This window comes from Protomyctophum parallelum, assembly GCF_964188405.1.
Source record: "Protomyctophum parallelum genome assembly, chromosome: 1".
NCBI lineage: Eukaryota > Metazoa > Chordata > Actinopteri > Myctophiformes > Myctophidae > Protomyctophum > Protomyctophum parallelum.
Window position 1 is genome coordinate 75,175,067 of NC_139697.1, and position 23,646 is coordinate 75,198,712.

At 33.7% G+C, this 23,646-nt stretch overlaps 1 protein-coding gene across 2 annotated transcripts in view; it reads left to right on the plus strand.

The window, feature by feature from the left end:
• The window catches only part of pds5b (PDS5 cohesin associated factor B), a 68,157-nt gene extending 66,804 nt beyond the window's left edge, over positions 1-1,353 (plus strand). For both annotated transcript variants that reach the window (XM_083787815.1, XM_083787816.1), the window contains exon 35: positions 168-1,353. In XM_083787815.1, coding sequence (XP_083643941.1) covers positions 168-200 — 33 coding nt within the window. In that variant the 3' untranslated portion in view covers positions 201-1,353. The remainder of the gene's footprint in view (positions 1-167) is intronic.
• Positions 1,354-23,646: the final 22,293 nt, after the last annotated feature.

Below are 23,646 nucleotides of genomic sequence, written 5' to 3' on the forward strand. Positions count from 1 at the left end.
AGTATAACAACATCCGGTTTGTATACACCGGTCTTCCCTTAAAGTCACAGTGCATCACATAACACATACATTCACTGGAAGTAGTAAGCAGGGAACAACATTAACTTAACACTTGGTTGAAGACCCCTGCACTACGTAGATGATAATCCTGTGGTTTTCTTCCCCAGGGTCGCAAGAAGGCACCAGCCAGGAGAAGATGAATATCAAAACAAAGGAGTGAAGAGGACTGTGAACAGAGGAACGTCTTGAAATAATGTAGGAAAGAAAGAAAAGAAAAAAACAAAACGCATAAAAATAACGAACATTGAACTTTTTGAACTTTTCACACAACGTCAACGCTCCTACTGTTACACGCGCGCGACCACACATGCAAACATGCACACAGACTCAAACATACACACACCCACACACACCTGACTTAGTACATTGTCCTCATCAGCTATGAGTTGTTGCATTGTGTTGCTTTGTGATGATGATGTTCGAGTCGAAACGATAACTGAGGGAAAAAAAAAGAAAGAAAAACGTCAGTCTTGTAAATAGTCTATGTCTCTCTCTCTTCTGTTATGTTGTTTTGTGTCGTTGGACCCTGACTGGGGTGACGTTGTATAGTCTCTGTCCGCCCGCATTAAACCACTTAAACACCATATATGGTTGAGCAGGGCTTTATACTAGTGTATTTTGTGTTTTTCTGTTATTATGGCGAAGGCTTTCGGTGCAGAAAATAGACGATCGACAAGGTCACAACGCGTCGCACTGCGACACTTGAGCTTCTCCATCTGCTATTTTTTACTAAATCTTTCTCCACAATACGGATGCATGAGGTTTAAGTGGTTTAACGCAATATGGCTTTACCCACCTTTTTTCCTGTCTCCCCGTTTTTAACTGAAAGAGATTAACCAGTTACCTAATTATTTTTGTTCTCAGTTCGTCAGTGATGTCAATCTTGTAATTTTACCTTTTTAAAGAAAGCCCATTAAAAAAATGGTTTTGTTTTGTTTCTTTTTGTTTTGTTTACATCAGTGTGTGTATATTAACGTTGTTTTTTACCATTTTATGAAACAAATACAAATTGTGAGGAAAAAATAAACCCTGTCCCAATTCTAGAATCACTTTTTGACCTACTATTCCCCTCTAAAAAAAGAAAACTAATAATAATGGTTGTATTGTGTGTTCCATTGCTATCATTGTTTACTTTTGTATTTCCTTGGTAGAGTGAAGTTTTACAAGCGACTGTTGTTGGTTGTTTTTTTTATTGGTGCTGATCAGTGCTGAATGACAGCTTCACGTCCTCCCAGTCAGCCCTCCCCCACCCCTCCCCCACGTTGTACCAATATAATTCTCTATAAAACCTGACACAGTTAATTTCTTCTTTCTTTCACTGTCTTCTAAGGGCGGCATAATATACAGCATCTGTTGCTGTCGGGCAGAAATCTCCATGTCTCCATATTCTAACTATTTGTGCTTTTCAACAGCGGCACGTGAAAGCATCAAAAGTAGCAGATCTGCAAGATTTCATTTTGAGCTTGATGATCTGCTACTTAAGCTTTTTTCTCTTTTCTTATTCCTGAAATATAACAGTTTTGGACATGAGGTTTCTACCTGACAGACGATTTAGAATTTAGAGTGTAATGCATTGTCTATTCAAATGTCACATTCCTCAAAGACTTTCACAAATCTTCCAAATCTTCCAAAACGGCAAACATGACGACATGACTACACTAGTATTGGTCTGACAGTCATTTCTGTACAGGAAGTACATGTACTCATCACATTTGTGATGATGACTATGGCCGTTTTTAGCCCAAGGAGTGTTTGTCGTGCAAAACTAATGCTTGCAATGGATTCAGAGCATAGACTGTAAAAAATATGGACAAAGCGTTCCCCGGGTCTAACATGAACGTAAAATGAAGCCTGTAATAATATGCTAATTCCTGATGTAAGTCGCCATCTTTGGTACCAGCTGGCCATTGGCTGGCTCCGTTTTGTATACCAGCTGGTCATTGGCTGCCCACACAACGAGGCGGGACTTCCCCCCTTCTTCTCCGTTGGTTTTTATTTTGACTCGAGTGGGAGGGGAATCCCGATCATAGACTGTAATGGTAGCCACGCCCCTCAGAACATACGCGATGTTTTTTTTTCTTTATGGTCATTTTTTTAATTAATGGGACCATAATTTTCCAAAAAGAATATTATGACATTAGAAATGAGACTTTAAACTAGTGACTGGAAGAAGAAAGTATTCATGACCATGTTTATTAAGGTAATACAGTCTAGGTGAAGTTGGGCCAAAATACATGGGCCTCTATGGAGCTATGGGGCTTTTTGGGTCCGGTCCAGCGCCACAACAGGCCATTATATGAACTACCGATTTCAAATGAGGCTTCACGAAATATCTGGCTGACTGCCCCCCTGATTCAGAGTCATGAATACTGGTAACCTAGTTCAACACATTACATGCTACTTAAAGCATAATTAAAATTTGACATTTTTGCCTTTAAATATATAGATGTTAATGGTACCCAAATTTCAACCACTGAATTTACCATGATCCAAAATGTATATAATTCACTTAATTTTTTTATAATTTTTATCCCACAATTTTGTGACCCAGTTTTTTCACCCAGTGCCAATTATCTAATGTAATCCTGGGCGCTACACTTCCTCTGCCAACTTGGCGGGGGACAGCGGACTGAGCTCATGCCTCCTTCTATGCATGAGGAGTCCAAGCTGCTTCTTTTCACCTGACGGGGAAATTTCCTTGGCCGGACGTAGCGCGTGGAAGGAACACGTTATTCCATTTTTTTTATATGTTATTTGGATGACCCTAAGGATCATACAAAACCTTTAATGAATACTGCATACGGACAAATCTTAGATTGACTCGCCTAATGACTGATCAGCTCTATAACAGACATGTTATGCAAACATTTACAGGTACATGAGCCTATGGGAACAGACAGCCCTATGAAGTACATGAGCATATGGGAACAGACAGCCCTATCAGGTACATGAGCCTATGGGAACAGACAGCCCTATGAAGTACATGAGCCTATGGGAACAGACATCCCTATGAGGTACATGAGCCTATGGGAACAGACAGCCCTATGAGGTACATGAGCCTATGGGAACAGACAGCCCTATGAAGTACATGAGCCTATGGGAACAGACAGCCCTATGAGGTACATGAGCCTATGGGAACAGACAGCCCTATGAGGTACATGAGCCTATGGGAACAGACAGCCCTAGAAAAATGCCGACTAAAACCAACACATTACTATAGATTTCTGGATGATATATTTGGGATATGGGAACATGGCAAAGAAGAATTCCAGGAATTTATTGATGTGTTAAATAGCCATCATATCCATATCAATTATTAAATTATTGACTTTCTTGATGTCACAATCTTCAAGGGCCCAAACTTTAACACAAACGGGAAACTAGACTTAAAAGTATTCTTTAAAGAAACACACTGTCTCACGCCTTACTACACAAAACGTCTTTCCACCCACCACACTGTTACACAGTGATAGTCAAATCACAACTGCTAAGATTCCATAGGATTTGCACGCAAGGAAGTGATTTCAAAATGGCCTGTAAAACGCTATTTAATGCTCTCAGACTACGAGGGTACACCAGGACATTCCTTCGGAAAGCTCACAATACATTCTTAGAGTGCGGGATCAAGGCCCAAAATTGGCCCTGGTAACCAATTATTAAATGGGTTTTCTAGGTGTAAGTATGTAGGACTAGTAGCATGCCAAAGTTTGTGCTATTGCCATAGAGAATGCATTGGGCGTTTAAGTTAAATAACTCAGAAACTACAAAACATTTCAAAGTAAAAGGTTCCAGCATGTGTCTCCACAGTAAGCTGAATAATAAAAAGTGTGAATGGAGTTTCTAGGTGAAAGTGACTTTTGACGTGCCTATAGAGCTGCCATTGAGCCCCATATTAAATGTCTCAAATTTGAAAGCACTATATTTCTAAAACTATGAAACATTTCAAAGATTCCTTTTCAGGCAAACATGTCCACCGTAAAATGAACCTAAGTAGGCTAGAATGGGGTTGCTAGGTGTAAGTATGTAGGCTTCTCTGTTAGCAAAACATGCTAATGTTTCTCATCCTCGGCAACACCCATTTTCATACACCGCTATACTTTTAAGTATGTTGTGGTATAGAGAACGTCATCATTTTGGACTATGGGCTATAGCCCATATCGTACGGCATACGGCATTTTTCATCATTTTTGAGGATTTGAAAAAAATGAAAAAAAGATGGGTTATAGCCAGGGCTGCACATAAGTGGTGCGCCACGGCGCATGCATCGTCAAAATTCAAAATGCGCTGTCAATCAAGCGCCGGGAAGCGCTTCTGCGTACCAACAGCTGGGGCCGCCCAGAAAGATTATTATGGCCAGAATACACACTAGTAAATTCTGTGGCGAGAGCATTTCCCACCGACTGCCACTCAAAGTGGCTACTGGCCAATCACAGCACGTCTTGCGAGAGTGCACTGGCCAATTGTGGCCAATCACAGCGCATTCTTACTCCAACGAGGGAGGTTCCAAACCATGAATGCTGCTGGATTTTTCTACGGAGAAAGTTACCTGACACATTATTCTTACAGTATTACAGCCAAACTCTCGTCAAAATGTCCAAGAAGCAAGCGCCATTAAGTAACTATTTTGGTGTTCCAGCACCACCACCTCCAGAGAGACGCCAAACGGAACCACCACCTGAACCGCACAGAAAACGTGTGTTTGTGGAAAAGTGGTTGGATGATGTCGGCTGGCTCCAAACTAATGCTGAGCGCAGCGATATGTGGTGCAAACTATGCCGTGAGCATCGATAAGAACTGCACCTTTTATACAGGGATAAATAATTTCAGTCACCCAGCTTTTCATAAGCACGAGAAAAGCAAAGAGCACGTAGTTGAAAACATTAATAACTAACATAACAATAGTGGAGTGGGAGGAGTGCAAAGCATTGCGGACTGGCACTGCTGCTGCACAACATGAAGCTTATCAACAGCGTGTCCCGACATACTGTCCCTTATTATCGTAAAGTCGGGTTAGTGTACTTTATTTATTTTGCACCGAGGATGTGTGACTGTCTGACTGTGTTGACTGTGTACATCGCCTCGGCTAAAAACAAAAGGGAAGCCTGACGTATGCTTCGACTTACACCGTGTCGTATGTTAAATAAATATCTGATCTGCAAGCTCACAACATATCACCTCCGCAACACGTTGTGAGCTAGTAGATCGGCTATTTAAATAAAAAAATTAAAAAGTATCTAAATATTGCTTTGATGCTCATATTATCCGTAGGAAGTATTAAGAAGTTTGTATTAGAATATGCATATAGCCTTGGGCTGGAATACACATGGACCTATAGCTGCAATTTGCAACTCTAGATTTTTTTTTAATAATGGGATGAATCTAGAGTTGCAATACCCTCCATTGACTCCCCAGTCCCCACTCATCCAATAAATATTGTTTTGCTATAAGTTATTGTCTCCACCAGGCCGAAGGCATGTGGGGAGAGTATGTTTTGCACTCCGTCCGTCCGCGTGTGTGTCCGTGTGTCCGTGAACAGCTAATCTCGGCCACCGTTAACCCGGTCGATGCCATATTTTGCACACACACTCCCTGGATGCCAACCATGAACCTCTGCCCCAAACTTTCCAGAACGGCCTGTTATAGCGCCACCAGGAGGCCGCTTTGTGCAAAACAAGTTTTTCGATGCCATATTTTGCACACACACTCCCTGGATGCCAACCATGAACCTCTGCCCCAAACTTTCCAGAACGGCCTGTTATAGCGCCACCAGGAGGCCGCTTTGTGCAAAACAGGTTTTTGCACAGTACACCTACAGATTTTGTGCTCAGTTTCAAACAAAATGCTGCAAATCATGAACACATCGCGTGAATTCCGTGAAATTGTGCACCCACATTCCCACTAGGCCGAGGACGAAATGCCACATGAACAATTTCAACTCAGCCTCAAGGTGGCGCTATAACTGGCCGAAAAGTGTTTTTTTTTCATCATTTTTGAGGATTTGAAAAAATTTCAAAATTTCAAAAAACATGGGTTATAGCCCATCGTTTTTTCAATTTTTGAAAAAAAAAATTAACCTCGTTTTTCATCATTTTTGAACATGGGCTATAGCCCCTACCGTACGGCATACTATAGCACGCCGTTTTTCATCATTTTTGAGGATTTTAAAAAAAATCAAAATTTCAAAAAACATGGGTTATAGCCCATCGTTTTTTGAATTTTTGAAAAAAAAAATTAACCTCGTTTTTCATCATTTTTGAACATGGGCTATAGCCCCTACCGTACGGCATACTATAGCACGCCGTTTTTCATCATTTTTGAGGATTTTTAAAAAAATCGAAATTTCAAAAAACATGGGTTATAGCCCATCGTTTTTTGAATTTTTGAAAAAAAAAATTAACCTCGTTTTTCATCATTTTTGAACATGGGCTATAGCCCCTACCGTACGGCATACTATAGCACGCCGTTTTTCATCATTTTTCATCATTTTTGAGGATTTTTAAAAAAATCAAAATTTCAAAAAACATGGGTTATAGCCCATCGTTTTTTTAATTTTTGAAAAAAAAATTAACCTCGTTTTTCATCATTTTTGAACATGGGCTATAGCCCCTACCGTACGGCATACTATAGCACGCCGTTTTTCATCATTTTTGAGGATTTTTAAAAAAATCGAAATTTCAAAAAACATGGGTTATAGCCCATCGTTTTTTGAATTTTTGAAAAAAAAAATTAACCTCGTTTTTCATCATTTTTGAACATGGGCTATAGCCCCTACCGTACGGCATACTATAGCACGCCGTTTTTCATCATTTTTGAGGATTTGAAAAAATTTCAAAATTTCAAAAAACATGGGTTATAGCCCATTGTTTTTTTAATTTTTGAAAAAGAAATTAACCTAGTTTTCATCATTTTTGAACATGGGCTATAGCCCCTACCGTACGGCATACTATAGCACGTCGTTTTTCATCATTTTTCATCATTTTTGAGGATTTGAAAAAAAATCAACATTTCAAAAACATGGGTTATAGCCCATCGTTTTTTGAATTTTTGAAAAAAAAATAACCTCGTTTTTCATCATTTTTGAACATGGGCTATAGCCCCTACCGTACGGCATACTATAGCAGGCGGTTTTTCATCATTTTTGAGGATTTGAAAAAAATTCTAAATTTCAAAAAACATGGGTTATAGCCCATCGTTCTTTGAATTTTTGAAAAAAGAAATTAACCTCGTTTTTCATCATTTTTGAACATGGGCTATAGCCCCTACCGTACGGCATACTATAGCACGCCGTTTTTCATAATTTTTCATAATTTTTGAGGATTTAAAAAAATTCAAAATTTCAAAAAACATGGGTTATAGCCCATCGTTTTTTGAATTTTTAGAAAAAAAAATTTTAACCTAGTTTTTCATCATTTTTGAACATGGGCTATAGCCCCTACCTTACGGCATACTATAGCACGCCGTTTTTCATCATTTTTGAGGATTTGAAAAAAATTCAAAATTTCAAAAAACATGGGTTATAGCCCATCGTTTTTTGAATTTTTGAAAAAAAAATTTACCTAGTTTTTCATCATTTTTGAACATGGGCTATAGCCCCTACCGTACGGCATACTATAGCACGCCGTTTTTCATCATTTTTGAGGATTTGAAAAAATTTCTAAATTTCAAAAAACATGGGTTATAGCCCATCGTTCTTTGAATTTTTGAAAAAAGAAATTAACCTCGTTTTTCATCATTTTTGAACATGGGCTATAGCCCCTACCGTATGGCATACTATAGCACGCCGTTTTTCATCATTTTTCATCATTTTTGAGGATTTAAAAAAATTCAAAATTTCAAAAAACATGGGTTATAGCCCATCGTTTTTTGAATTAAAAAAAAAAAAAATTACCTTGTTTTTCATCATTTTTGAACATGGGCTATAGCCCCTACCGTACGGCATACTATAGCACGCCGTTTTTCATCATTTTTCATCATTTTTGAGGATTAAAAAAAAAAATCAAAATTTCAAAAAACATGGGTTATAGCCCATCGTTTTTAGAATTTTTGAAAAAAAAAATTAACCTAGTTTTTCATCATTTTTGAACATGGGCTATAGCCCCTACCGTACGGCATACTATAGCACGCCGTTTTTCATCATTTTTGAGGATTTGAAAAAAATTCAAAATTAAAAAAAACATGGGTTATAGCCCATTGTTTTTTGATTTTTTGAAAAAAAAATTAACCTCGTTTTTCATCATTTTTGAACATGGGCTATAGCCCCTACCGTACGGCATACTATAGCACGCCGTTTTTCATCATTTTTGAGGATTTGAAAAAATTTCAAAATTTCAAAAAACATGGGTTATAGCCCATTGTTTTTTTTATTTTTGAAAAAAAAATTAACCTAGTTTTTCATCATTTTTGAACATGGGCTATAGCCCCTACCGTACGGCATACTATAGCACGCCGTTTTTCATCATTTTTCATCATTTTTGAGGATTTGAAAAAAATTCAAAATTTAAAAAAACATGGGTTATAGCCCATCGTTTTTTGAAATTTTGAAAAAAAAATTTACCTAGTTTTTCATCATTTTTGAACATGGGCTATAGCCCCTACCGTACGGCATACTATAGCACGCCGTTTTTCATCATTTTTCATCATTTTTGAGGATTTGAAAAAAATTCAAAATTTCAAAAAACATGGGTTATAGCCCATCGTTTTTTGAATTTTTGAAAAAAAAAATTACCTAGTTTTTCATCATTTTTGAACATGGGCTATAGCCCCTACCGTACGGCATACTATAGCACGCCGTTTTTCATCATTTTTGAGGATTTGAAAAAAATTCTAAATTTCAAAAAACATGGGTTATAGCCCATCGTTCTTTGAATTTTTGAAAAAAGAAATTAACCTAGTTTTTCATCATTTCTGAACATGGGCTATAGCCCCTACCGTACGGCATACTATAGCACGCCGTTTTTCATCATTTTTCATCATTTTTGAGGATTTTTTAAAAAATCAAAATTTCAAAAAACATGGGTTATAGCCCATCGTTTTTTGAATTTTTGAAAAAAAAATGTACCTCGTTTTTCATCATTTTTGAACATGGGCTATAGCCCCTACCGTACAGCATACTATAGCACGCCGTTTTTCATCATTTTTGAGGATTTGAAAAAAATTCAAAATTAAAAAAAACATGGGTTATAGCCCATCGTTTTTTGATTAAAAAAAAAAAAAATTAACCTCGTTTTTCATCATTTTTGAACATGGGCTATAGCCCCTACCGTACGGCATACTATAGCACGCCGTTTTTCATCATTTTTGAGGATTTGAAAAAATTTCAAAATTTCAAAAAACATGGGTTATAGCCCATTGTTTTTGTAATTTTTGAAAAAAAAATTAACCTAGTTTTTCATCATTTTTGAACATGGGCTATAGCCCCTACCGTACGGCATACTATAGCACGTCGTTTTTCATCATTTTTCATCATTTTTGAGGATTTGAAAAAAAATCAAATTTTCAAAAACATGGGTTATAGCCCATCGTTTTTTTAATTTTTGAAAAAAAAAATTAACCTTGTTTTTCATCATTTTTGAACATGGGCTATAGCCCCTACCGTACGGCATACTATAGCACGCCGTTTTTCATCATTTTTCATCATTTTTGAGGATTTGAAAAAAATTCACAATTTCAAAAACATGGGTTATAGCCAATCGTTTTTTGAATTTTTGAAAAAAAAAATTAACCTCGTTTTTCATCATTTTTGAACATGGGCTATAGCCCCTACCGTACGGCATACTATAGCACGTCGTTTTTCATCATTTGAGGATTTGAAAAAAATTCAAAATTTCAAAAAACATGGGTTATAGCCCATCGTTTTTTGAAATTTTGAATTTTTTTTTAACCTCGTTTTTCATCAATTTTGAACATGGGCTATAGCCCCTACCGTACGGCATACTATAGCACGCCATTTTTCATCATTTTTGAGGATTTGAAAAAATTTCAAAATTTCAAAAAACATGGGTTATAGCCCATTGTTTTTTTTATTTTTGAAAAAAAATTTAACCTAGTTTTTCATCATTTTTGAACATGGGCTATAGCCCCTACCGTACGGCATACTATAGCACGTCGTTTTTCATCATTTTTCATCATTTTTGAGGATTTGAAAAAAAATCAAATAAAAAACATGGGTTATAGCCCATCGTTTTTAGAATTTTTGAAAAAAAAAATTAACCTAGTTTTTCATCATTTTTGAACATGGGCTATAGCCCCTACCGTACGGCATACTATAGCACGCCGTTTTTCATCATTTTTGAGGATTTGAAAAAAATTCAAAATTAAAAAAAACATGGGTTATAGCCCATCGTTTTTTGATTTTTTGAAAAAAAAAATTAACCTCGTTTTTCATCATTTTTGAACATGGGCTATAGCCCCTACCGTACGGCATACTATAGCACGCCGTTTTTCATCATTTTTGAGGATTTGAAAAAAATTCAAAATTTAAAAAAACATGGGTTATAGCCCATTGTTTTTTTAATTTTTGAAAAAAAAATTTACCTAGTTTTTCATCATTTTTGAACATGGGCTATAGCCCCTACCGTACGGCATACTATAGCACGTCGTTTTTCATCATTTTTCATCATTTTTGAGGATTTGAAAAAAAATCAAATTTTCAAAAACATGGGTTATAGCCCATCGTTTTTTGAATTTTTGAAAAAAAGAATTAACCTTGTTTTTCATCATTTTTGAACATGGGCTATAGCCCCTACCGTACGGCATACTATAGCACGCCGTTTTTCATCATTTTTCATCATTTTTGAGGATTTAAAAAAAAATCAAAATTTCAAAAAACATGGGTTATAGCCCATCGTTTTTAGAATTTTTGAAAAAAAAAAATTAACCTAGTTTTTCATCATTTTTTAACATGGGCTATAGCCCCTACCTTACGGCATACTATAGCACGCCGTTTTTCATCATTTTTGAGGATTTGAAAAAAATTCTAAATTAAAAAAAACATGGGTTATAGCCCATTGTTTTTTGATTTTTTGAAAAAAAAATTAACCTCGTTTTTCATCATTTTTGAACATGGGCTATAGCCCCTACCTTACGGCATACTATAGCACGCCGTTTTTCATCATTTTTGAGGATTTGAAAAAAATTAAAAATTAAAAAAAACATGGGTTATAGCCCATTGTTTTTTGATTAAAAAAAAAAAATTAACCTCGTTTTTCATCGTTTTTGAACATGGGCTATAGCCCCTACCGTACGGCATACTATAGCACGCCGTTTTTCATCATTTTTCATCATTTTTGAGGATTTAAAAAAAAATCTAAATAAAAAAAAACATGGGTTATAGCCCATCGTTTTTTGAATTAAAAAAAATAAAATAACCTCGTTTTTCATCATTTTTGAACATGGGCTATAGCCCCTACCGTACGGCATACTATAGCACGTAGTTTTTCATCATTTTTCATCATTTTTGAGGATTTGAAAAAAAATCAAAATTTCAAAAAACATGGGTTATAGCCCATCGTTCTTTGAATTTTTGAAAAAAGAAATTAACCTCGTTTTTCATCATTTTTGAACATGGGCTATAGCCCCTACCGTACGGCATACTATAGCACGCCGTTTTTCATCATTTTTGAGGATTTGAAAAAAATTCTAAATTTCAAAAAACATGGGTTATAGCCCATCGTTTTTTGAATTTTTGAAAAAAAAAATTAACCTTGTTTTTCATCATTTTTGAACATGGGCTATAGCCCCTACCGTACGGCATACTATAGCACGCCGTTTTTCATCATTTTTCATCATTTTTGAGGATTTTTAAAAAAATCAAAATTTCAAAAACATGGGTTATAGCCCATCGTTTTTAGAATTTTTGAAAAAAAAAATTTACCTAGTTTTTCATCATTTTTGAACATGGGCTATAGCCCCTACCTTACGGCATACTATAGCACGCCGTTTTTCATCATTTTTGAGGATTTGAAAAAAATTAAAAATTAAAAAAAACATGGGTTATAGCCCATTGTTTTTTGATTTTTTGAAAAAAAAATTAACCTCGTTTTTCATCATTTTTGAACATGGGCTATAGCCCCTACCTTACGGCATACTATAGCACGCAGTTTTTCATCATTTTTGAGGATTTGAAAAAAATTCAAAATTAAAAAAAACATGGGTTATAGCCCATTGTTTTTTGATTTTTTGAAAAAAAAATTAACCTCGTTTTTCATCGTTTTTGAACATGGGCTATAGCCCCTACCGTACGGCATACTATAGCACGCCGTTTTTCATCATTTTTCATCATTTTTGAGGATTTAAAAAAAAATCTAAATAAAAAAAAACATGGGTTATAGCCCATCGTTTTTTGAATTAAAAAAAAATATAACCTCGTTTTTCATCATTTTTGAACATGGGCTATAGCCCCTACCGTACGGCATACTATAGCACGTAGTTTTTCATCATTTTTCATCATTTTTGAGGATTTGAAAAAAAATCAAAATTTCAAAAAACATGGGTTATAGCCCATCGTTCTTTGAATTTTTGAAAAAAGAAATTAACCTCGTTTTTCATCATTTTTGAACATGGGCTATAGCCCCTACCGTACGGCATACTATAGCACACCGTTTTTCATCATTTGAGGATTTGAAAAAAATTAAAAAATTCAAAAAACATGGGTTATAGCCCATCGTTTTTTGAAATTTTGATTTTTTTTTTAACCTCGTTTTTCATCATTTTTGAACATGGGCTATAGCCCCTACCGTACGGCATACTATAGCACGCCGTTTTTCATCATTTTTGAGGATTTGAAAAAAATTCTAAATTTCAAAAAACATGGGTTATAGCCCATTGTTTTTTGATTTTTTGAAAAAAAAATTAACCTCGTTTTTCATCGTTTTTGAACATGGGCTATAGCCCCTACCGTACGGCATACTATAGCACGCCGTTTTTCATCATTCTTCATCATTTTTGAGGATTTAAAAAAAAATCTAAATAAAAAAAAACATGGGTTATAGCCCATCGTTTTTTGAATTAAAAAAATAAAAATAACCTCGTTTTTCATCATTTTTGAACATGGGCTATAGCCCCTACCGTACGGCATACTATAGCACGTAATATTTCATCATTTTTCATCATTTTTGAGGATTTGAAAAAAAATCAAAATTTCAAAAAACATGGGTTATAGCCCATCGTTCTTTGAATTTTTGAAAAAAGAAATTAACCTCGTTTTTCATCATTTTTGAACATGGGCTATAGCCCCTACCGTACGGCATACTATAGCACGCAGTTTTTCATCATTTTTGAGGATTTGAAAAAAATTCAAAATTAAAAAAAACATGGGTTATAGCCCATTGTTTTTTGATTTTTTGAAAAAAAAATTAACCTCGTTTTTCATCGTTTTTGAACATGGGCTATAGCCCCTACCGTACGGCATACTATAGCACGCCGTTTTTCATCATTTTTCATCATTTTTGAGGATTTAAAAAAAAATCTAAATAAAAAAAAACATGGGTTATAGCCCATCGTTTTTTGAATTTAAAAAAAAAATAACCTCGTTTTTCATCATTTTTGAACATGGGCTATAGCCCCTACCGTACGGCATACTATAGCACGTAGTTTTTCATCATTTTTCATCATTTTTGAGGATTTGAAAAAAAATCAAAATTTCAAAAAACATGGGTTATAGCCCATCGTTCTTTGAATTTTTGAAAAAAGAAATTAACCTCGTTTTTCATCATTTTTGAACATGGGCTATAGCCCCTACCGTACGGCATACTATAGCACGCCGTTTTTCATCATTTGAGGATTTGAAAAAAATTCAAAAATTCAAAAAACATGGGTTATAGCCCATCGTTTTTTGAAATTTTGATTTTTTTTTAACCTCGTTTTTCATCATTTTTGAACATGGGCTATAGCCCCTACCGTACGGCATACTATAGCACGCCGTTTTTCATCATTTTTGAGGATTTAAAAAAAATTCTAAATTTAAAAAAACATGGGTTATAGCCCATTGTTTTTTGATTTTTTGAAAAAAAAATTAACCTCGTTTTTCATCATTTTTGAACATGGGCTATAGCCCCTACCTTACGGCATACTATAGCACGCCGTTTTTCATCATTTTTGAGGATTTGAAAAAAATTAAAAATTAAAAAAAACATGGGTTATAGCCCATTGTTTTTAGATTTTTTGAAAAAAAAATTAGCCTCGTTTTTCATCGTTTTTGAACATGGGCTATAGCCCCTACCGTACGGCATACTATAGCACGCCGTTTTTCATCATTTTTCATCATTTTTGAGGATTTAAAAAAAAATCTAAATAAAAAAAAACATGGGTTATAGCCCATCGTTTTTTGAATTAAAAAAAAAAAAATAACCTAGTTTTTCATCATTTTTGAACATGGGCTATAGCCCCTACCGTACGGCATACTATAGCACGCCGTTTTTCATCATTTGAGGATTTGAAAAAAATTCAAAATTTCAAAAAACATGGGTTATAGCCCATCGTTTTTTGATTTTTTGAAAAAAAAATTTACCTCGTTTTTCATCATTTTTGAACATGGGCTATAGCCCCTACCTTACGGCATACTATAGCACGCCGTTTTTCATCATTTTTGAGGATTTGAAAAAAAATCAAAATAAAAAAAAACATGGGTTATAGCCCATTGTTTTTTGATTTTTTGAAAAAAAAATTAACCTCGTTTTTCATCGTTTTTGAACATGGGCTATAGCCCCTACCGTACGGCATACTATAGCACGCCGTTTTTCATCATTTTTCATCATTTTTGAGGATTTAAAAAAAAATCTAAATAAAAAAAAACATGGGTTATAGCCCATCGTTTTTTGAATTAAAAAAAAAAATAACCTCGTTTTTCATCATTTTTGAACATGGGCTATAGCCCCTACCGTACGGCATACTATAGCACGTAGTTTTTCATCATTTTTCATCATTTTTGAGGATTTGAAAAAAAATCAAAATTTCAAAAAACATGGGTTATAGCCCATCGTTCTTTGAATTTTTGAAAAAAGAAATTAACCTTGTTTTTCATCATTTTTGAACATGGGCTATAGCCCCTACCGTACGGCATACTATAGCACGCCGTTTTTCATCATTTGAGGATTTGAAAAAAATTCAAAAATTCAAAAAACATGGGTTATAGCCCATCGTTTTTTGAAATTTTGATTTTTTTTTTAACCTCGTTTTTCATCATTTTTGAACATGGGCTATAGCCCCTACCGTACGGCATACTATAGCACGCCGTTTTTCATCATTTTTGAGGATTTGAAAAAAATTCTAAATTTCAAAAAACATGGGTTATAGCCCATCGTTTTTTGAATTTTTGAAAAAATAAATTAACCTTGTTTTTCATCATTTTTGAACATGGGCTATAGCCCCTACCGTACGGCATACTATAGCACGCCGTTTTTCATCATTTTTCATCATTTTTGAGGATTTTTAAAAAAATCAAAATTTCAAAAAACATGGGTTATAGCCCATCGTTTTTAGAATTTTTGAAAAAAAAAATCTACCTAGTTTTTCATCATTTTTGAACATGGGCTATAGCCCCTACCTTACGGCATACTATAGCACGCCGTTTTTCATCATTTTTGAGGATTTGAAAAAAATTCAAAATAAAAAAAAACATGGGTTATAGCCCATTGTTTTTTGATTTTTTGAAAAAAAAATTAACCTCGTTTTTCATCGTTTTTGAACATGGGCTATAGCCCCTACCGTACGGCATACTATAGCACGCCGTTTTTCATAATTTTTCATCATTTTTGAGGATTTAAAAAAAAATCTAAATAAAAAAAAACATGGGTTATAGCCCATCGTTTTTTGAATTAAAAAAAATAAATAACCTCGTTTTTCATCATTTTTGAACATGGGCTATAGCCCCTACCGTACGGCATACTATAGCACGTAGTTTTTCATCATTTTTCATCATTTTTGAGGATTTGAAAAAAAATCAAAATTTCAAAAAACATGGGTTATAGCCCATCGTTCTTTGAATTTTTGAAAAAAGAAATTAACCTCGTTTTTCATCATTTTTGAACATGGGCTATAGCCCCTACCGTACGGCATACTATAGCACGCCGTTTTTCATCATTTTTGAGGATTTGAAAAAAATTCTAAATTTCAAAAAACATGGGTTATAGCCCATCGTTTTTTGAATTTTTGAAAAAAAAAATTAACCTTGTTTTTCATCATTTTTGAACATGGGCTATAGCCCCTACCGTACGGCATACTATAGCACGCCGTTTTTCATCATTTTTCATCATTTTTGAGGATTTTTAAAAAAATCAAAATTTCAAAAACATGGGTTATAGCCCATCGTTTTTAGAATTTTTGAAAAAAAAATTTACCTAGTTTTTCATCATTTTTGAACATGGGCTATAGCCCCTACCTTACGGCATACTATAGCACGCCGTTTTTCATCATTTTTGAGGATTTGAAAAAAATTCAAAATAAAAAAAAACATGGGTTATAGCCCATTGTTTTTTGATTTTTTGAAAAAAAAATTAACCTCGTTTTTCATCATTTTTGAACATGGGCTATAGCCCCTACCTTACGGCATACTATAGCACGCAGTTTTTCATCATTTTTGAGGATTTGAAAAAAATTCAAAATAAAAAAAAACATGGGTTATAGCCCATTGTTTTTTGATTTTTTGAAAAAAAAATTAACCTCGTTTTTCATCGTTTTTGAACATGGGCTATAGCCCCTACCGTACGGCATACTATAGCACGCCGTTTTTCATCATTTTTCATCATTTTTGAGGATTTAAAAAAATATCTAAATAAAAAAAAACATGGGTTATAGCCCATCGTTTTTTGAATTAAAAAAAAAAATAACCTCGTTTTTCATCATTTTTGAACATGGGCTATAGCCCCTACCGTACGGCATACTATAGCACGTAGTTTTTCATCATTTTTCATCATTTTTGAGGATTTGAAAAAAAATCAAAATTTCAAAAAACATGGGTTATAGCCCATCGTTCTTTGAATTTTTGAAAAAAGAAATTAACCTCGTTTTTCATCATTTTTGAACATGGGCTATAGCCCCTACCGTACGGCATACTATAGCACACCGTTTTTCATCATTTGAGGATTTGAAAAAAATAAAAAAATTCAAAAAACATGGGTTATAGCCCATCGTTTTTTGAAATTTTGATTTTTTTTTAACCTCGTTTTTCATCATTTTTGAACATGGGCTATAGCCCCTACCGTACGGCATACTATAGCACGCCGTTTTTCATCATTTTTGAGGATTTGAAAAAAATTCTAAATTTCAAAAAACATGGGTTATAGCCCATTGTTTTTTGATTTTTTGAAAAAAAAATTAACCTCGTTTTTCATCATTTTTGAACATGGGCTATAGCCCCTACCTTACGGCATACTATAGCACGCCGTTTTTCATCATTTTTGAGGATTTGAAAAAAATTAAAAATTAAAAAAAACATGGGTTATAGCCCATTGTTTTTTGATTTTTTGAAAAAAAAATTAACCTCGTTTTTCATCGTTTTTGAACATGGGCTATAGCCCCTACCGTACGGCATACTATAGCACGCCGTTTTTCATCATTCTTCATCATTTTTGAGGATTTAAAAAAAAATCTAAATAAAAAAAAACATGGGTTATAGCCCATCGTTTTTTGAATTAAAAAAATAAAAATAACCTCGTTTTTCATCATTTTTGAACATGGGCTATAGCCCCTACCGTACGGCATACTATAGCACGTAATTTTTCATCATTTTTCATCATTTTTGAGGATTTGAAAAAAAATCAAAATTTCAAAAAACATGGGTTATAGCCCATCGTTCTTTGAATTTTTGAAAAAAGAAATTAACCTCGTTTTTCATCATTTTTGAACATGGGCTATAGCCCCTACCGTACGGCATACTATAGCACGCAGTTTTTCATCATTTTTGAGGATTTGAAAAAAATTCAAAATTAAAAAAAACATGGGTTATAGCCCATTGTTTTTTGATTTTTTGAAAAAAAAATTAACCTCGTTTTTCATCGTTTTTGAACATGGGCTATAGCCCCTACCGTACGGCATACTATAGCACGCCGTTTTTCATCATTTTTCATCATTTTTGAGGATTTAAAAAAAAATCTAAATAAAAAAAAACATGGGTTATAGCCCATCGTTTTTTGAATTTAAAAAAAAAATAACCTCGTTTTTCATCATTTTTGAACATGGGCTATAGCCCCTACCGTACGGCATACTATAGCACGTAGTTTTTCATCATTTTTCATCATTTTTGAGGATTTGAAAAAAAATCAAAATTTCAAAAAACATGGGTTATAGCCCATCGTTCTTTGAATTTTTGAAAAAAGAAATTAACCTCGTTTTTCATCATTTTTGAACATGGGCTATAGCCCCTACCGTACGGCATACTATAGCACGCCGTTTTTCATCATTTGAGGATTTGAAAAAAATTAAAAAATTCAAAAAACATGGGTTATAGCCCATCGTTTTTTGAAATTTTGATTTTTTTTTAACCTCGTTTTTCATCATTTTTGAACATGGGCTATAGCCCCTACCGTACGGCATACTATAGCACGCCGTTTTTCATCATTTTTGAGGATTTGAAAAAAATTCTAAATTTCAAAAAACATGGGTTATAGCCCATTGTTTTTTGATTTTTTGAAAAAAAAATTAACCTCGTTTTTCATCATTTTTGAACATGGGCTATAGCCCCTACCTTACGGCATACTATAGCACGCCGTTTTTCATCATTTTTGAGGATTTGAAAAAAATTAAAAATTAAAAAAAACATGGGTTATAGCCCATTGTTTTTAGATTTTTTGAAAAAAAAATTAGCCTCGTTTTTCATCGTTTTTGAACATGGGCTATAGCCCCTACCGTACGGCATACTATAGCACGCCGTTTTTCATCATTTTTCATCATTTTTGAGGATTAAAAAAAAAATCTAAATAAAAAAAAACATGGGTTATAGCCCATCGTTTTTTGAATTAAAAAAAAAAAAATAACCTCGTTTTTCATCATTTTTGAACATGGGCTATAGCCCCTACCGTACGGCATACTATAGCACGCCGTTTTTCATCATTTGAGGATTTGAAAAAAATTCAAAATTTCAAAAAACATGGGTTATAGCCCATCGTTTTTTGAAATTTTGAAAAAAAAATTAACCTCGTTTTTCATCATTTTTGAACATGGGCTATAGCCCCTACCGTACGGCATACTATAGCACGCCGTTTTTCATCATTTTTGAGGATTTGAAAAAAAATCTAAATTTCAAAAAACATGGGTTATAGCCCATCGTTCTTTGAATTTTTGAAAAAAAAATTAACCTAGTTTTTCATCATTTTTGAACATGGGCTATAGCCCCTACCGTACGGCATACTATAGCACGTCGTTTTTCATCATTTTTCATCATTTTTGAGGATTTGAAAAAAAATCTAATTTTCAAAAACATGGGTTATAGCCCATCGTTTTTTGAATTTTTGGAAAAAAAAATTAACCTTGTTTTTCATCATTTTTGAACATGGGCTATAGCCCCTACCGTACGGCATACTATAGCACGCCGTTTTTCATCATTTTTCATCATTTTTGAGGATTTAAAAAAAAATCAAAATTTCAAAAAACATGGGTTATAGCCCATCGTTTTTTGAATTTTTGAAAAAAGAAATTAACCTTGTTTTTCATCATTTTTGAACATGGGCTATAGCCCCTACCGTACGGCATACTATAGCACGCCGTTTTTCATCATTTTTCATCATTTTTGAGGATTTTTAAAAAAATCAAAATTTCAAAAACATGGGTTATAGCCCATCGTTTTTAGAATTTTTGAAAAAAAAAATTTACCTAGTTTTTCATCATTTTTGAACATGGGCTATAGCCCCTACCTTACGGCATACTATAGCACGCCGTTTTTCATCATTTTTGAGGATTTGAAAAAAATTCAAAATTAAAAAAAACATGGGTTATAGCCCATTGTTTTTTGATTTTTTGAAAAAAAAATTAACCTCGTTTTTCATCATTTTTGAACATGGGCTATAGCCCCTACCTTACGGCATACTATAGCACGCAGTTTTTCATCATTTTTGAGGATTTGAAAAAAATTCAAAATAAAAAAAAACATGGGTTATAGCCCATTGTTTTTTGATTTTTTGAAAAAAAAATTAACCTCGTTTTTCATCGTTTTTGAACATGGGCTATAGCCCCTACCGTACGGCATACTATAGCACGCCGTTTTTCATCATTTTTCATCATTTTTGAGGATTTAAAAAAAAATCTAAATAAAAAAAAACATGGGTTATAGCCCATCGTTTTTTGAATTAAAAAAAAATATAACCTCGTTTTTCATCATTTTTGAACATGGGCTATAGCCCCTACCGTACGGCATACTATAGCACGTAGTTTTTCATCATTTTTCATCATTTTTGAGGATTTGAAAAAAAATCAAAATTTCAAAAAACATGGGTTATAGCCCATCGTTCTTTGAATTTTTGAAAAAAGAAATTAACCTCGTTTTTCATCATTTTTGAACATGGGCTATAGCCCCTACCGTACGGCATACTATAGCACACCGTTTTTCATCATTTGAGGATTTGAAAAAAATTAAAAAATTCAAAAAACATGGGTTATAGCCCATCGTTTTTTGAAATTTTGATTTTTTTTTAACCTCGTTTTTCATCATTTTTGAACATGGGCTATAGCCCCTACCGTACGGCATACTATAGCACGCCGTTTTTCATCATTTTTGAGGATTTGAAAAAAATTCTAAATTTCAAAAAACATGGGTTATAGCCCATTGTTTTTTGATTTTTTGAAAAAAAAATTAACCTCGTTTTTCATCATTTTTGAACATGGGCTATAGCCCCTACCTTACGGCATACTATAGCACGCCGTTTTTCATCATTTTTGAGGATTTGAAAAAAATTAAAAATTAAAAAAAACATGGGTTATAGCCCATTGTTTTTTGATTTTTTGAAAAAAAAATTAACCTCGTTTTTCATCGTTTTTGAACATGGGCTATAGCCCCTACCGTACGGCATACTATAGCACGCCGTTTTTCATCATTCTTCATCATTTTTGAGGATTTAAAAAAAAATCTAAATAAAAAAAAACATGGGTTATAGCCCATCGTTTTTTGAATTAAAAAAATAAAAATAACCTCGTTTTTCATCATTTTTGAACATGGGCTATAGCCCCTACCGTACGGCATACTATAGCACGTAATATTTCATCATTTTTCATCATTTTTGAGGATTTGAAAAAAAATCAAAATTTCAAAAAACATGGGTTATAGCCCATCGTTCTTTGAATTTTTGAAAAAAGAAATTAACCTCGTTTTTCATCATTTTTGAACATGGGCTATAGCCCCTACCGTACGGCATACTATAGCACGCAGTTTTTCATCATTTTTGAGGATTTGAAAAAAATTCAAAATTAAAAAAAACATGGGTTATAGCCCATTGTTTTTTGATTTTTTGAAAAAAAAATTAACCTCGTTTTTCATCGTTTTTGAACATGGGCTATAGCCCCTACCGTACGGCATACTATAGCACGCCGTTTTTCATCATTTTTCATCATTTTTGAGGATTTAAAAAAAAATCTAAATAAAAAAAAACATGGGTTATAGCCCATCGTTTTTTGAATTTAAAAAAAAAATAACCTCGTTTTTCATCATTTTTGAACATGGGCTATAGCCCCTACCGTACGGCATACTATAGCACGTAGTTTTTCATCATTTTTCATCATTTTTGAGGATTTGAAAAAAAATCAAAATTTCAAAAAACATGGGTTATAGCCCATCGTTCTTTGAATTTTTGAAAAAAGAAATTAACCTCGTTTTTCATCATTTTTGAACATGGGCTATAGCCCCTACCGTACGGCATACTATAGCACGCCGTTTTTCATCATTTGAGGATTTGAAAAAAATTCAAAAATTCAAAAAACATGGGTTATAGCCCATCGTTTTTTGAAATTTTGATTTTTTTTTAACCTCGTTTTTCATCATTTTTGAACATGGGCTATAGCCCCTACCGTACGGCATACTATAGCACGCCGTTTTTCATCATTTTTGAGGATTTGAAAAAAATTCTAAATTTAAAAAAACATGGGTTATAGCCCATTGTTTTTTGATTTTTTGAAAAAAAAATTAACCTCGTTTTTCATCATTTTTGAACATGGGCTATAGCCCCTACCTTACGGCATACTATAGCACGCCGTTTTTCATCATTTTTGAGGATTTGAAAAAAATTAAAAATTAAAAAAAACATGGGTTATAGCCCATTGTTTTTAGATTTTTTGAAAAAAAAATTAGCCTCGTTTTTCATCGTTTTTGAACATGGGCTATAGCCCCTACCGTACGGCATACTATAGCACGCCGTTTTTCATCATTTTTCATCATTTTTGAGGATTTAAAAAAAAATCTAAATAAAAAAAAACATGGGTTATAGCCCATCGTTTTTTGAATTAAAAAAAAAAAAATAACCTCGTTTTTCATCATTTTTGAACATGGGCTATAGCCCCTACCGTACGGCATACTATAGCACGCCGTTTTTCATCATTTGAGGATTTGAAAAAAATTCAAAATTTCAAAAAACATGGGTTATAGCCCATCGTTTTTTGATTTTTTGAAAAAAAAATTTACCTCGTTTTTCATCATTTTTGAACATGGGCTATAGCCCCTACCTTACGGCATACTATAGCACGCCGTTTTTCATCATTTTTGAGGATTTGAAAAAAAATCAAAATAAAAAAAAACATGGGTTATAGCCCATTGTTTTTTGATTTTTTGAAAAAAAAATTAACCTCGTTTTTCATCGTTTTTGAACATGGGCTATAGCCCCTACCGTACGGCATACTATAGCACGCCGTTTTTCATCATTTTTCATCATTTTTGAGGATTTAAAAAAAAATCTAAATAAAAAAAAACATGGGTTATAGCCCATCGTTTTTTGAATTAAAAAAAAAAATAACCTCGTTTTTCATCATTTTTGAACATGGGCTATAGCCCCTACCGTACGGCATACTATAGCACGTAGTTTTTCATCATTTTTCATCATTTTTGAGGATTTGAAAAAAAATCAAAATTTCAAAAAACATGGGTTATAGCCCATCGTTCTTTGAATTTTTGAAAAAAGAAATTAACCTTGTTTTTCATCATTTTTGAACATGGGCTATAGCCCCTACCGTACGGCATACTATAGCACGCCGTTTTTCATCATTTGAGGATTTGAAAAAAATTCAAAAATTCAAAAAACATGGGTTATAGCCCATCGTTTTTTGAAATTTTGATTTTTTTTTTAACCTCGTTTTTCATCATTTTTGAACATGGGCTATAGCCCCTACCGTACGGCATACTATAGCACGCCGTTTTTCATCATTTTTGAGGATTTGAAAAAAATTCTAAATTTCAAAAAACATGGGTTATAGCCCATCGTTTTTTGAATTTTTGAAAAAATAAATTAACCTTGTTTTTCATCATTTTTGAACATGGGCTATAGCCCCTACCGTACGGCATACTATAGCACGCCGTTTTTCATCATTTTTCATCATTTTTGAGGATTTTTAAAAAAATCAAAATTTCAAAAAACATGGGTTATAGCCCATCGTTTTTAGAATTTTTGAAAAAAAAAA